Below are 17,158 nucleotides of genomic sequence, written 5' to 3' on the forward strand. Positions count from 1 at the left end.
ACATCCTGCAGAATAAGTCTGAGCACAAACATGAGACATTTGACATATGAGTTCAAATGTTTTTGGAGAGATTAGATCTATTTGAGATAAACAGCATGTTTAGCTCTTTATACATTGCTTATTTAATATATACCTGTATATTAGATTGTGTTTGTCTTGGAGCACACTCAACAATACATTTTCCACTAAGAAAAATGTTATGAGCTGTGGAATGTTTCTCGCAGACAAGTGGAAGTGAAGAAACAAAAAGAAAAAGCAAAATGGATCCCAACCCATCCTTACGATTTCCTGCTCCATATCAGTTGGAAATTAAAAAACAGCTTTCTAGATATTGAAGAAAAAGAAAGTAGCAAGTCATATTAAATTTCAATATGGCTTTATTTTTATTTAAGATGCTCTTAATAAATTCTTCCAAAATTAAGTATGATACACTTACATATCTGTGCTTTTATGCACGCACCATTTATCTTCAATTTCTAACTCCTGTTAAAGTTATTTAATGATTTTCTTTTAGCTTAAACATTCTGAACAGGATATAATTTTCTTATTGAACAAAAACTATGAGGAAACGTGATAAAATACATTCTCTTGATGATTAAAAGGTATCAGCTTAAGAGGGAAGCACTTTTGCATATCTTCACAATAAAATAAAGATTAGGTGCTTTACAGGATGAAACAGTGTTTGCATTCTGAAGTCATAGTGGACACTTTACCTTTCCTGTAGTTTCTCATCAGGGATCTTCAATTCTTCTTTTAAGTTCTGATACCTATCCTCCCTTAATAATCTGGTGCCATCATAGAGGGTCAATTCTCTGTCATGTATCAGCCTGTTTGAAAATAAAAATAAATAAACTTTATCTAGCCCTTGATTTCTTTTTGCAGTACTTATTTCAACTAACACTTTCCTTTTAAAAAGCTATCTCAGTCAACACAGTCCATTGGAAAAAGTTATAGCACTCTAAGATGCATCCAGGTATGAAAGTTATGCAATTTGCCCAAGTAAATAGTTTCAGCATAGCCAAGCTACTTACTTTTAATAGAAAATAATGAGAAATATTTAAACCATTTTCTGACATCTTGCATTTTCAGATCATTGTTCAACTATTACTAATGTATAGATTTCATAAATTTACAGTTCATTCTTCAGGTTTACACACTGTCCTTACAAAGAACTGAAATTTCCTGTGCTATTAAAGACTTCTAAGGAACTTGAAAGAATTGCTTCTGCTTTCAAGTATGTAAAGACCGAATGATACGTGTTCCACAGAGCTTCAACATTCAGCTTGATCTTTACAGCACTGTTGAAGTTACAGAGTCATATTCACCAGAAAAACCTTAATTTATCAGTACGTAGGTGCTCAGCAAACAGATCACACGCACGCAACCCAGCTGTGCTCATATGCTGACCTTTGCAATACAGCTAGAGTGCCAGGGTTAATTCGATGAATGCCATCAAGAATAACAAGTTTTCCTTCCAGGGCTGCAGTAACAAGTGGTGATGGTCTCCATGCAGTGTCCCCATTAGGAAGAGTATACCTCTGCTGCAGCAGGTCTCTAGCCGTCATGTCCTGTAAGTGCCAATTGATCAGAATTGAGTTGTGCTGCATTTTATTCATCTACAAGCATCTGCTTTCTCCTTAGAAAACTCCATTCTGTTTTTCCTTGGACTACACCCAAAGAAGATTAGCAGAAATTTTTCAATTACTTTTTGAAAGGCTATTATGAGGGCTGCTCTGAAAGTAATGCCTCCTATTTTATTATGTTGCCCCATGACATCAGAGGTGGATGTTTGTGGTACAGCAGTAGAGATTAAAAATTCCCACCCAAATTCTGTTAGATTTTGTTGCTGTGTGACAGATAGCAGCTGTGAGATGGTCTGACAAAGTGCTGTGTGACATGGAAGTACATATGAAGCAAAGGTGTATCACTGAATTCCTTCATGTGGAAAACATGGCACCCACTGACATTCATTGATGCTTGCAGAACGTTTATAGAGACCAAACAGTAGATGTCAGTACAGTGAGGCATTGGGTGGTGCATTTCTGCTAACAGTGGGGACTATTTTGAAAAACAGAGTTTTGTAGTTGAGAGTTTGCTTTATCAAATAGTGTTATTGTACACTCTGTATCTACTGTAGTTTCCATGAAAAAGGAAGCATCGCTTTTGGAGCAACCTTTAAATAACACGCACATGGACAGGCACTGTGTCACTGCTGTGTGTAAGTATCACACTTGCCAGCATAACCTTCCTGAAGCTAAACAAAAAGTTTGGTTGTTGGTGGTTATATCAAAAGTATACAGAGTATCACAAAATACTACGTAGGGAATAAAGCACACCTAAAGGCAAAATCTAGTACAGTCTCCAGTATATGTATTTTGCTGCATTCCAACAGATGCACACTGGGGCAACAAAGACATAATGGCCATTTTGTGACCTGAAAGATGAAATTCCTTCTTTAGGCTGCGCTGTGAACAGAATTTAACCTAAGATCAGATGAGAAAAATATTTTTTACTGTAGCTGCAGCTTTTGCAAATGTCCTCTTCACAACTATAAGCCTTTTGAACTTTCAAGAATAAAAATAGAACTCATTACATCATATGGCCTGAATCATTTCCTCTTTCTAAATTTCCTTAAAAGCCTTAAAATAACAGGACGAAGTCCGGTTCGTTCATTGCTTCCCCATTTTATAACCCAAAACCTCACATTCAGATGTACCAAAACAGCCATTATTTTTATTACCGTCCTTCTGCTTTTTAATGCAGTTTGCTCATTGCTAGTATTCTATTAAAGAATTAGCCTAAAATAATTTTTAAGCAAGGTCATAAAAAAAAAGTGCAAGTATGTTCAGGATTTGCATTAGAAGTGTGCACTGTGTAGTTAGCAAATGCATTCAACTAACACACCTTCTGACACTTCACACCTAAAGGAGTGAAACAGTATAGAACAGGAATTAATGAGGAGCTCAGTACACTATATATAATGTTACACAGCTGTAATTCCAGCAACTTGAGAAATATGCTTTTGTTTTCACAAGAAGAAAAAAAAAAATACACATCAGAAGTGTATTTTCTTGAAAAATATTTTCTGAAATAAAATGAACTTCATATCATAATTTAAATGACTGAATTGTGTTAATTAAGCGGTGCATTCAAATGAAGCATCATTCATTAACATCTACCCAAAGTCAGTAAGAGGTTTGCTGGGCCCTGGGCAGCCAGGTCTGGTATTAAATGGGGAGGTTGGTGGCCCTACATGTGGGGAGTTGGAGATTCATGATCCTTGAGGTCCCTTCCAACCCTCGCCATTCTGTGATTTCGTGATTTGTTACAGCAAAGTTCCTGCTTAGTGATTTATTGCTTTTATTTCTTTACACTAAATCAATTTTTAATACATAATATTAAAATTATAATGTTACGAGCTGCATGATTACAGAATCACAGAATTGTAGGAGTTGAAGATCATCGAGTCCAACCCCCCTGCAAAGCAGACCTCCTACAGCAGGCTGCACAGCTAGGCATCCAGGTGGCTCTTGAATATCTCCAGAGAAGGAGAATCCACAATTCCCCAGGCAGCCTGTTCCATGATGATAATATTCTGTCACTAAAAATTCCTTCTTTTGGAGGGGGGACAACAGAAAGGTATGAATGAATCCCTCTCCCCACAGACACTACTTCGGGCAAAGCAATTGCCTTGTAAAACATTTTGATTTCTATTGGTCACAGTCATTGTAACTTAGAAAATAAACAATGCAATACAAGCTAAAGTATCTTGTAAGTAGGAAAAAAAATATGAAGTTGAGCAGAGAAAATACTTGTTTCCTTTCCTCCCCTTCGCAGTTGCAGCAATACAAATCTCCAATTCAGCCATTTTTATGGTTCTCCGCACAAATTGTGTTCTTGGCAATTACAAGGTGAAAAAATCTTTGCTTCCTGCATTCATGCCAATTTGGACTTGCATTTTGTTAATAATTCTCAAAGAACTGGCAGGAGGAGTTTAGAAGGAAAACTATGAGGTCATGCAAAAAAAAAAAAAAAAAAAAATCCTAGAAACAAAAACATCACAATACACAAACGGTAGTGATGTGCTTAAAAGATTGTTTTTGCTGTGCATAAGGAGAAGGAGGAACAAGTTGCAGGAAATTTGTTGTAATGTCACTTTGAATTTTTTTTTTTTCACCTGAAAATTTATGGGGAAAGATAAAAATAGAAGTGAAATATTTTATTTTGAACAATCAAAACCAAAAGTTCCCTAGCTACAGTACACAAAAACCAGCTGGCTGCTGCTTCCTGCAGAAGAGAAGACCAAGAGGGGATCTTATCAACACTTGTAAATATCTAAAGCGTTGGTGTCAACTATATGGGGCCAGACTCTTTCAGTTAGTTTTTACCATGCCTAATGGTTACATCTTTTTATTTTATTGCTAAAACTGACTACTTCCTTCTGATGCATTCTATTTTTTATCCTAACTTGGACAAATATGTGCACGTTCTATTTTCCCAGCTGAACAGCCTTCCCATGTACAATGCTACATATTGATTTTTTTTTTCCCTACCAGGACCAAAATAAACATTGCATTAGAATGCATGCAGACGTTTCAGATACAATATTTACATGAAGAAGTAGACACAATATTGTATGAACTTAATCCATGCTCCACAGAGCATGGAAAGAAATTCACATTTATTATATCACCTAAAATGATTTAAATCATGCTGCCACTTACTGTGGACATAGCAATGTACTGTAGCCAAATTCCACAGCAACTCTTAGAAATATCTGAAGGATGGGTGTCAAGAGGATGGAGCCAGGCTCCTTTTTGTGGCACCCAGCCACAGGACAAGAGGCAATGGGCATAAACTGGAACCCAGGAAGTTCTCTCTGAACATGAGAAAGAACACCTCTACTTTGAGATGACAGAGCACTGGAACAGGCTGCCCAGAGAGATGGTGGTGTCTTCTTCTCTGGAGATATTGAAAACCCACCTGGATCTACTCCAGGTAACCTGCTTTAAATATGGGGCTGGATTAGGTGATCTCCAGAGGTTCTTTCCCATTCCCAGGATGCAGAGATTCTCATTTGCTGCTCTTTAAATGCACAAAAAAACCTGAAAAACAAATCCTTCCTAATCAGGATCTAAGTTTCCTCTGTCAAGAATCTGCCTACTTAGAACTGAATATAGTCAGAAATGTGTACAATGTCAGAGACCATAAATTAGACAGTAATTGTTCTGTGAGACAAATGTTACCATAAGAAATTATCTATATGTTTAAAAGGTTTGGGATATGTTGATTGATATGTTTGGATATGTTTGATTCTCAACTCACAACATAAAAGCTTGTAGAGTTTATTTCTGTGAAAACAATATAGGGAGCTAAGGACTTCACACTATTCAAGTCCTTATATCAACTTCAGATGGAAAGAAGGATGAAGCAAATATTTAAAATAAAAGTAAACATCATATACAAACACATCCAAGAACACAATTCTTCACAGAGCCTGAATGAAAACACTGCTGTTTGTTCAGACCAAAGAGAAGTGCTCCATCTAATTTCTTAGTGCCTGTAGAAATGAGTGGAAAAATAACATGAACTACAGCACAGATATGAACCTCTTTCATTTTAGAAATGATTTAGGACAATATAATCTCTCTCCCAGAAAACCAAAAAGATACTTTTTAAAGAAAAATACAGAAATCTATTAAATATGCATTATCAAACTTCTCAGAGCCTTCATTGCCCAATTACTGCATGAATTAATGTTTAACATTTTTCCAGGCATTAAACTATGTTATTATTTTGCTGTGCAAAGCTACTGATGTGTAAAAAAACAAATGCATTCTTAAAATATACCAAAAGATGCATAGCTCAGCTGCATTCAATCATTTTTTATGTCTTGCTTCCTGTAAAGGTTTTTAAGATTTTCTGAGATATTTTACATGTGAAATACAGAATCAGAGAACCCTTAGAGTTGCAAAGGACCTTTAAAGGTCATCTACTTCAACTCCTTTACAATGAACAGGGACGTGCACAACCTGTGCCAGTGTCACAACACTCTCACTGTAAAGATCTTTTCCTTATAGATAACCTAAATCTACCCTCTTTAAGCATGAAACCATTTCTATCACCACAGATCCTGCTAAATTCTGTCCCCTTCTTTCCTGTGCCCTTTTAACTTGATCAAATCCTGGTGAAACCAAAAGAATGGTTCACTCTAATGTGAAATACTTCAAACCCTTAGCCTAGATTTTATTTCAGCAGTAATCACAGATCCTTCTGAAAGAACAGTGTCCAGAGAGTAGCTGATTTCTTCATCAGCTCCTCCATTCATGCATCTCCAAAAAGGAAGTCATCTGCTCCAGTGCTCTGTCATCTCGAAGTCTGCTCTATTCAGTGAAGCCATACTAATTAAAGTTAGGCTATTTAAAAACAGTGGTTATATTTTTAAGCTTGCTGGATCACATAATCAAATGATTTTGTTGGTGAGTAAAAGTACAGAACAGGCTATCCTGAGTTGGAAGAGATCCACAAGGATCAGTCGGCACAAGGATCACTGTACCTCATGCAACAGAAGTGTGAGTGCGTCTGTCTTTATGTGCATTTGTCAAGGAATAAAAGTCATTTTCTTGGGATGATTTAAAAATATGTTCATATGGACAAGTGCAGAAAGAAGTATGACATAATTCTGGCCCAGAATCTATGCACCTATCTTACTATATGACTGTATACAGGATAACAGATACTTCTGGAAAAGCCAGGTGTATCACTAGGAACATCATATTGCATTGATCGGGCTGTCTAACTTTGAAAACCAAACCTGATCACAACTAGAAAGGTTAAAATACAGGGGAAGAGCTTATATCTGTCTGACTCCATTTATGCAGATAAACTTTTAGAGTCTGCACCTCTTTTAGCTAAAGGCATGCTGGGGGAAGGAAGAATAGAACAGTGGGACTGTGCTTGAAGAAGCTTGTGTCAATGCAGAAAAACATAAAATGGACTTTTTCTTTCATCATCATAAATTTGTTTTCCTTTTTATTTTCTTTTGTCTGTTTCAACCCTTCAATGATACCACCCATTTTTGCCTGTGTCTCTTCTCTCCCCACATGCATCCAAATCAGCTGCCACTGTCTTTTCCTTCCTTTGAAGGTCTCCCTGCTGCCTGAGAAAGATTTAAATAAGCAAAGGAAGGGGAAGAATATACTGTGTTAAAGAATATGCTGTGTTAAGAATATACTGTGTTAAATCTGATGCTAATCTTCCCCTCAACATTGTCAATTATCACTTATGACTGCAAGATTTGTGATACTTGGTATGCTTTGGCTTACAAGGTCATGGAACACCCTTAGTTTCATATTTCATTTGAGAGTGTTTTCATTCCTAAAGGTTATGGAGAAAACCTTACATGTAATAAGCAAATTCAGTCACTCTATTTTTAACATCAATACTTTTCAGACTATGACATGAGGTCACAGTTGATCAAGATCTAAGACTGACAATATTCTCCAAACAAGTACCAAATGAACACTGCCTACAGGAGATCACTGTTAAGCAGGACAGACCTCAGGGTTTAAAAAACAAACAAACAAACAAACACTCTATAGTGCTGTGAGACAGTCTGATGCACTGTCAGGATGAAATCAACAGAAAGAAACCTAACCAGATAGCAGGGCCCATGCTCCACATTTATCATACTCTGAGACAACTGACATCTCCTTAATTTGATTTTTCTGTACATCTAACCTGTCTGGAACCACTGCTACTTTAAACTACGGTAGATTTTTTCCTCCACCTCACTAGAAACACCAGCCTTGTTGATACCTACAGCTCCTTGACACTACCTGCAAAACCCATAGAAGCCCTTATACTTCTCTAGTTCTTCCTTTCATTTTATCCCTAAATGTCATTTTAAGACAGCTAAGTCAGCCACCTATAAGCCTCACAAAAAAACACACAGGTCTCCACGAATTTATTTTTAAAGCCACATCTATACTAAGATCCCAGGCAAAATTTAAATAAATTAGCAACAGTTAGGCTAAGAGTGATGGCAGCTAAAAAAAAATGAGCAGCATTAATATCAATTGAATGTAATACGCATTTATCACTTATAAATACCAATCCTCATTCTTTATTTCTAGGATCCAACACTTTTTAATACAGAACTTTATCTTTTTTTTATCTCTACTGCAATGCAGTCCCACCACCACTGTAACCATCAGACTAAAGAGAAATGTAAAAAATAAAAACAAAAATAAAAAAGGGAAAAAAGTAAATCAAGAGAAATCATAGCATTATTTAAAATCCCATGTGATAGGCATCAGAAAAAATAAGCTGTAAGAGGACAATGAAAGATCTTGACAGAAGGAAAAAAAAATAAATTGTAAGCCTACAGAAAGTGAAAAATAACTTGAAAACATTCTCAATAAGCTTTAATAACATTATCTATTCTCAATATACTTAAGAAACCGTCTTCCATAACAGTGAAAAATAACATTAATACTGCTGATTGATTATAAAATTAAACAGCATAGGGACAAACAAAAAAAAGGAAAGAGAAAAGGTCTTCAAAATGCATGAATTACAAGAAGTCACCACTCTGACCAAAAGGAAACATACTTCAAAAGTAGAGAGAAAGTCTGAAAAGATATGAAAGACATCATTTTCTTCATGATACTCAGTTATGTCAAATCACAAAACAAACTGTCAATTCTTTCTTGCTAACAGAAAGATGCAGTGAATGCTTCTCCTTACATTTTGCTTATTTAAGTTATCTATCTTTCTTTCACATTCTCAATGAACCCAATAAAATGAAAGTAAAGCACTATGAGGGCTAACTTATAAGCAATAACATTGAACTATCTATATTGCTGTATACTACCCCCTCTGTTCAGGTCTGCAGTACATTTTAGGCGAGTATTCTATAAGAGAAAGTAAAAAACACTCTATAATTACCATAATGCTATTTTTAGTATCCTTTATACATTGGTGATTATTGTTACTCATTATAGAAGCTGCTGCTATATATAAAGACTGCCTTACATGGAGAACCAGCCTGCGTGTTACATTTTGGATCATATTTAAAGCATGATCGTCAGCAGATCTTTTACTTACCTGATATAGCATGATAGGTTCTATGCTGTATCCTAGTATATCAGCAAACTCCTTAGCAATAACTGTTTTTCCACAGCCCTAAAAAATAAAAAAATAATAACTAGATTACATTGTAAGAAACATGGGGAAGAAGGGAAACAAGACAATAAAATTCTTACCTTTCCTCCAATCAAACACATATCTTTAACCATATGAGACTGCATCATTTCTGCCAACAGCTGATCATGACTGGAAGTTCTTATGAATTTATCTGATTGAGAATGCTGTTTTAATAGCCCAGTCCCAGCTGGAACCTAAAAGGAAACAAGACAAAAGAAAACAAAACGCTTAATATATCTATATTGTGATAACTCTAGATTTTGTATGGACTTTGGGTTACACTTCTCCAAATAATACTGTAATATTTTGTGGATGACTCTAATTATCAAACCCAAATCTTAATACACTGAATAAAATTAACACGATATAATCTGTCCCTGGAGGAATTCAAGACCAAGTTGGATGGGGCCCTGGGCAACCTGGTCTAGATGCTACATCAGATCTAGAGGTTGGCGGCTCTGCCTGTGGCTGGGGGGTTGGAACTTGATGATCCTTAGGGACCCTTCCAATCCAAGACATTCTATGATTCTGATTTTTTAATAGACAGCTTCCTCCCACTTTCTTCTCCCATTCTTAATGGAAAAAAAAAAAATTAAGAAATGTGAACCAATTCAATTGGTGCTGGTGCGGGCACTGGAGCACAGGTCTTATGAGGAGCGGCTGAGGGAGCTGGGATTGTTCAGTGTGAGAAGAGGAGGCTCAGGGGAGACCTTATTGCTCTCTACAACTGCCTGAAGGGAGGTTGTAGTGAGCTGGGGGTTGGCATCTTCTCTCGTGTAACCAGCGATAGGACTAGAGGGAATGGCTTCAAGCTGCGCCAGGGGAGATTTAGGCTGGACGTTAGGAAATACTACTTCTCTGAAAGAGTGGTCAGGGACTGGAATGGGCTGCCCAGGAGGGTGGTGGAGTCACCGACCCTGGAGGTGCTCAAGGAACGACTGGACGTTGTGTTGAGGGATATGGTTTAGTGGGAACTATTGGTGATAGGTGGATGGTTGGACTGGATGATCTTGTAGGTCTTTTCCAACCTTGGTGTTTCTGTGATTTCTGTGAATTATGGCACTGCGGTACGAAAAGAACTTCAGACTGTTCATGCAGAAATCAAAATATAAAAAGTATTTATTCCTTAGCAGAGAAAAAAAAAAAAAAGGAAGAATGTGTCTTGCAAAGATCTGAAGGGGCCACTTTGATCAGAACTTTGGAGAGTAAAAATATTCAGTCATCCTCCACATTAAGATGCTTGCACTATTTCCATTTTCTGTTCCAGTCTGGAACTGTTTCATCAGCAAACTTCTCATGTTCTCTTGCTTGAAAAAATGCATTCTGCAGGCATATTTTCAGCAGGTATCATCTACCTACACAGTCAAATGAATGCAAAAATCCACCTCCTCAGAAAAAAGTCCTATCAAGTCCATACAGATTTACCTTCTTCTGCAAATTCCTGTTTGCTGCTGTTCCCATTTTTGCACTGTCACAGTACAGAGTCTCTGAGGATAACCTTCATCTGTATTAAAACTGTCTCTGACTCCCACTAACTCTCCATCTTTAGAGACTATCTAACCTCCAAACTCAAAATTAACTTCAAATACTCAAATCACTGCCTCTTTCCTGAATAGAATCTTCTTTCACCACTGAGCAGGTCACAAACTTCTCAGACCAATCACATTTAATGCAATTATTTTTGTTCCATTTTCCCAACACCCCGTGTCAGAACATTACCAAACACTCACCAGATTTTATTTGAAGTGCAGATGCATACAGACCATTATTTTATTCTAAGAAAAAGGGAAAGCAGCACCAAGAACACCACAAGCATTTTTATTCTAAATTTCTGGATGTTCTACTGCATTAGAGATTTCACACATTTTTCAGCACTTGATATACTTGAATTTGTAGTTTCCTATATACGATTCATTTGTCTAAAATCTTGCTTATCCATAATCCAATGATCCCATATCTACGTGCTTTTGAAAAAATAACAAAAATCAAATATTCAACACAAATGTGTTTCAGGATCAAAGACAAGCGTCAAATTCTTGGTTACATGAAAGTAACTTAACAATAACTACATATCATTTTAGGAATATGTAATTACCTGGAATGTCACTTCACTTTCACCAATCTGTACAGTTACATCAGCCTTGAAGGGTTTGTTTCCTGGTACACGTTCAACTTTTGTAATCCTTCTTGGGCGCAATTGTTTGTTTGAGTCTTGGAGCTCAAAACGCTGTAGAATGAGAGGGTTGGGGGAATTATTTATTAAATACAGATTTCTTTTTTAGAACTGTTTGTTCTGATAACAGGGCCAGAAGCATATCCCAGATTAATTACTTGTGAAGTCTTAAACACATTTCATTTATTTAAACTTCACTTTACGCACCCATGTTTACATTCTTCATGGCCATACTCATTTAAAACCAAACCAAAATGCTCTACTATCTATTTACTCCGACTAATGACAAATGCAATTTAAGCTGTCATATTCTTACTTTGCAGATCCTTACTTGGACAGACTGAAATAATAAAACAAATGGATGACAGCCTTTAGCAGTTTAGTAATAGACCACCTATCTTTGCAGGCAATTATAAAAAACTGCAGATTTAAATATCTGGCTACCAGTAAAAATAACCACCAAACGTTATGTTTATGTAGCTCCACAGTCTTATCACACCATGAAAACTGACTTCTACCTACCAAGCCTTCAGCATGTTTTGGAAAAATCAAAAAGGAACGGGCTTCTGTATTCCCAATCCACTTTTGAGCATTATATTCTAATTCATGCTTTATACAGATAGCATGAAAATGACTGTTCTGTCGTAAAAAGAGAAGTCATTATCAAAGGGGCTTAAGTATAAGAAAAGCCACAGTAATATCTCATTCATCAAAGTTGAAAGCTGAGCAATCAAGAGAAAAAGGAATGAAAGGTTGAGGGAACTGGGCTTGTTTAGATTGGAGAAAAGAAGGCTCCGGGGAGACCTCATTGTGGCCTTCCAGTACTTGAAGGGAGCGTATGAACAGGAGGGGGAATGACTGTTTACGAGGGTGGATTGTGATAGGACAAGGGGGAATGGCTAATGGCTTTAAACTGAGACAGGGGAGGTTTAGGTTAGATATTAGGAGGAAGTTTTTCACACAGAGGGTGGTGACACACTGGAACAGGTTGCCCAAGGAGGTTGTGGATGCCCCATCCCTGCAGGCATCCAACGCCAGGCTGGATGTGGCTCTGGGCAGCCTGGTCTGGTGGCTGGCGACCCTGCACATAGCAGGGGGGTTGGAAATAGATGATCATTGTGGCCCCTTTCAACACAGGCCATTCTATGATTCTATGATTCTCTGCACAGGAGGGAAAGATAATTTTACAAGGAATAAGAGGATTAAACTTTTACAAGAAGCAAAATAAGAACAGAAAATTAGCACTGAGTCATTAATTGGCATTAATGCAAAAAAAAACCCAATGTTTATAAATGACTTTGTGGGAGAGGGATGAAAAAGAAGCAAATTCTGCCTTAGACTACAGTTTGCAATAGAAAGATCTCAGAAGTAACCAGAATAATAGAATTGTCTAAACAAGAAAGATGAATCCAATTTTCTGTAATATTAGCCCACTCTGTAAGAGAGTGCTTCTGTGGTTCAAAGAGGCTTCCTACTGAGAAGCAGGGAAATAGAGGAGGAGGTCAGTGGAGGAGGTCAGGCAACATCAAAGAGGATGTGCAAATAATGCAAAAAAAAAAAAAAGTAAACAACAAACAAAAACAAAACAGTGGATGTTTCCAATAACATAAAAAAAAATCAAGCATGCAAATGGCGCGTGTGAGAATTTAAAAAGCAAAGCCCAAATCTGTGATGAATCTGAAACAACGTACTGAAAGCTTATGGAACAATGAAGGAATTAACTGCAGTCTCTTGTGAGCCACAAACGCAACCGAATATCAATGGCCAGTTTTATAAATGCCTATCAATAGTACGTAGGAAAGAAAACTTCATTACTGTGGAAGACATCATACATATTTAAGCTAATTGTTTGGAAATGTTTCACTGGAGACTGTTTTCATTGAAAGCAGTCATTTGTCTGCATCTAAACTGTCTAAAGGAAATGCTCAAGTTAAATAATTTTTTACAAGCATATTTCAAATATTCATCTACCATTCAAAAATAATTTCTCATGCAAATACTTAATCAAAGTATAAAGGCCAGAATTCAAACCAAGCCATACCTGGCTTTGCAAGATCTCTTGATCTCTTACATTTAAAATCTTCTTTAAGATTCAAACCAGGAAATGACAGTTTCTCAAATGAAGCAACTTCAAATATAGGTATACAAAGATAGATCATTCTCAAATTTACATTGGTACTTCTGTCTGTTGCAAGCTAATGATGTAATGAACTAATGAATACTGGAAACTGCATTCCTTGTACCAGTGCCCTGTATGATAACCAGCTCTCTAATAAAGCATCAACAGTGATTAGGTGTGCAACCAAAGAACATTCCACTCAATGCTGGCCAGGCTGACACAAGGAGCCACATTTTATACCCTACAAAACAGTTCTCAGACAGATAGAGATAAAACTAAGACAGGTTAGATTTAATAGGTTCACTCAACATGAGATCTGCATTTCAAAGCATCTTTACGCATCTAAGACTAACACACTAACAAATTAATTTTATTTGCAGGGAAAGTGTAAGTCAGTAGTTCATTTCATTGACTATCAAGAGCAAGAATTAAGAGGACTACCTAAGACATAGTGGAGTCCTATTGAGAAAGAAGGCACATATGGAAAAGACATACCCAAGCTGAGGATTACGGTTGGGAAGACAAGTGTCCAGGGAATGTGATGGCCTCTAGAAATATACACAGGTTCTAACAGATGCCAAAACCAGCTGTACAGCCAGTTATCTACCTTATTTCTCACCTCTAACAGCTGACTGAAACAGCTCAGGAAAGTAACATACATTAAGAGCTAGAGCACTACTTGCCCATGTCTGTCTCCAACTCTGATCACTAAACTTTACATTTATGACAAGGAATTTGTTTCTGTTTTCTTTAAACATTAGCTGATGTTAAATGGTGATTCAATCCTCACAAATTAATTAATCAACTCCAAATATGTGTCAGGTATACTTTTTTCAACTCAATCTTTCCTAGTTGAAATTAATATTCCTTAACTGTTACATTACACAGTTTTCAGTGGCAAACATAGCTGGACATTCTCTTAATGGCTGGAGAAGGGCAGAATAATAAATCACATTGCTTCTGCAAGACTCCTCTCCTTCACATTTCTTGTGGGATGGCAAAAATCATTTTGCTTTCAGTTCTTGCAATGCTACTACTAAAGTACAATTATAAACAGGAGTTCCTCAGTACAACCAATTGTTTAATATATTTTATAAGATTGTCTGCTTTGTTGCGTGCAAACAGAATAAAATTCCTAATAGGATTATACATACCTGCTAATCTAGAGAGACAAGCTTATGAAAGAATATCAAAATAAGAAAAATTAACACAAAAAAAGTTTAAATGATAAAGAGGATTTAAAAGTAGACAGTCACAAAGAAAGAAAGTTGTACAAGTTAAATCAACCCTCTTAAATAAGATGATAAAACACACATAGCAGAAAATTCATTAAAAGAAATGGAAAATGAAGGAAGCTAATGGTACAGAATGTAAAAATACATACTATGCATAACTGATAGCAAAAAAAAAAAAAAAAAGAAAGATAACAATAAAAGCACTTAAGAACAGAAGTGACTGTTTCTGCTCTGTTAACAGAGAAATTTCTATTTCCATCTACATCCTGGTTCTTACTGGCAATTTCAATCATCCTGATGTGTGCTAGAAGGGAAACACAGCATGACATAATCAATCTACCTTTTTTGGAAGGTGGTCTGGAATAAATTCTTAACGCAGGTGCTGTGCTGGAGTGATGCACAGTGGCTCTGCTGTTCACAATCAAGGAACAATCGGTTGGGAATGCAGCAACAGGCAGCAGCCTTGGTTGCAGCAACCAGGAAATAATGGAGGTCAAAATTCTGAGGAGGAGCACTGAAGCCAAGTAACAGAGTACAGATCTCGCATTTCATGGGACCAGAGTGGCTCATTCAGAGAAGTAACAGACAGGATTCCACAGAAGGAAGTTCTGAAGGCCTGTGAACACTAGCAGGACCTCCTTCAAAAGCAAAAACTCATGAAAACAAGCTGATCAGCCTAGCTAAACTAGGGAATTCAGGACTAAGTTCCTGTCCAAAAGACAGTATTTGGGAAGTGGCAGCAAGGACAGACAAGTCATTTCCCTGACACATAGACATGGCTCAAGACCACTCCCTAGTCACTACGTTGAGTATTCCTAAATAGGCAAGTACAAATGACTTTCATTTTTCAGGACTGAAAGAGCTGGGTGAGATGGTTCAGGCTGCAAATGTTAATTTGCATTATCTCCTACAACACATTCAAAGATTAAAGAAAGCAAATACTGCGCTAAAGTTTTAGAAGGATGAATAGAATAACCCAGTACAATTACAAGCTTGATAAGCTGTTATTAAACATGATCATAACAACAGAACGGATCTGATACAAACAAGAAAAGGCTAATACAGACTAAAGCCAGAAAACTAATACATTCTTTATGTATACTTTATCAAATGCATCTTGTGCCATGTGATCTGTTTTTACTTTAGTATCTCCTCTAAAAGGTCATGTCCCAAAGGTATTTTTAAGCATTTAACTACTTTAGCCACAGAATAAGCTACTCTCAAACAAACATTTCTATAGAAATGGGTTTTGTGCAGTGTTGAGCTAAGGTCTAAGCATTCTATAGAAAACAGAAGTTTCTCTTTTCACTCTAAGTGAATCTATGAGCACTCTAAGGGAATCTATGAACATCTACAGTGTTTTTGAAAGACTGTTTTAGTACCAGCAATAATGTAACCACTTCACTCACTTAAGATTTTTTTATTCTTTTTAAAAACTGAAATAATGATGTAGCATTAATCAACATTCATTGCTCCCTGGAATTACAACATGCAGTACTTACTTTTAGTGCATCTTTGACTGCAGTTCTGCCTTCCTTTCCAAGGAAAACATTATAGGGGTAAAGCCGGTCAATAACATGCTGGACTGACATTGTAGGAAATGAATCCTAATTCAAATTAAAAATACAGATGAAAGAAAAAAATTGGTTCATTCTTCATCAGGCGTTAAATCCAAAACAGTGCTAAACTTAAAATGAAAAATTTAATGGCAATAAACAAATGACCAACTCATCCAGCAGTTTGTCAGATGTCAAAACAGGCACTTTTGAACATGCAATTCATCACAATGAAAATATCTCAAGTAGGTTAGATAAGTGATGCCAAAACTCCCATGCATAAATGGAGGCTACAGGGACTGGCTCAGAATCTTAACATCACTTGAGGTTAGATGAGACAAATTCCATCAGTGGTAACTGTGTTTCACAGTATGACAAGAATCTGTACAATAATAGCCTACTATTTCATAGCAATTCCTAATATTACTTCTAATTCTATTATATTGTACAGGTTTCACTTAACAAATTTCTAGAAAATTTGGAACAGCTGAACAAAATTTGTTTTGCTTTGAAATGTGTTACCAAGGACGTTTGCACTTTCCAAACAAAATTGTAAATGATGTTTTGCACTTCCTTGCTAATTGTAAGTAATAATTATTCTGTCAGCTATTATCTGAACTAGCAATGATTCCAGTTATTTTGCCACAGCAATAAGAGAAAGAAATAGAACTACTTTTGAGAATAGTTAAGAGATATGCACACAACTTTCTCCATGGCAGAAAAAGTCTTACAAAAAATCCTAAAGTAATGCTCAATTGCTTTACAAAAGACATGCACGTTATTAAGGATTGATCCTGAGTAACATTAGTGAATCAACAGTTAGTGGACTGCTTCTACTTCTTTTACACGCTCTAATATAATTTAAGTA

General features: G+C 36.5%; 1 protein-coding gene across 3 annotated transcripts in view; it reads right to left on the reverse strand.

Annotated features, from left to right (window-relative positions):
* Positions 1 to 17,158, reverse strand: part of VWA8 (von Willebrand factor A domain containing 8) — a 181,048-nt gene that overhangs the window by 122,417 nt on the left and 41,473 nt on the right. For all 3 annotated transcript variants that reach the window (XR_016461609.1, XM_031615838.2, XM_090131297.1), the window contains exons 9-14: positions 16,237 to 16,341; positions 11,303 to 11,434; positions 9,267 to 9,401; positions 9,109 to 9,186; positions 1,408 to 1,568; positions 714 to 827 (exon numbers count right to left, since the gene is read on the reverse strand). Coding sequence is in view for 2 of the 3 variants with exons in the window: in XM_031615838.2 (XP_031471698.2) it covers positions 714 to 827; positions 1,408 to 1,568; positions 9,109 to 9,186; positions 9,267 to 9,401; positions 11,303 to 11,434; positions 16,237 to 16,341 (725 nt within the window). In the remaining variant the exon portion in view is untranslated. The remainder of the gene's footprint in view (positions 1 to 713; positions 828 to 1,407; positions 1,569 to 9,108; positions 9,187 to 9,266; positions 9,402 to 11,302; positions 11,435 to 16,236; positions 16,342 to 17,158) is intronic.

This window comes from Phasianus colchicus, chromosome 1 (genome assembly GCF_987193195.1).
Source record: "Phasianus colchicus chromosome 1, bPhaCol1.hap1.1, whole genome shotgun sequence".
Lineage (NCBI taxonomy): Eukaryota > Metazoa > Chordata > Aves > Galliformes > Phasianidae > Phasianus > Phasianus colchicus.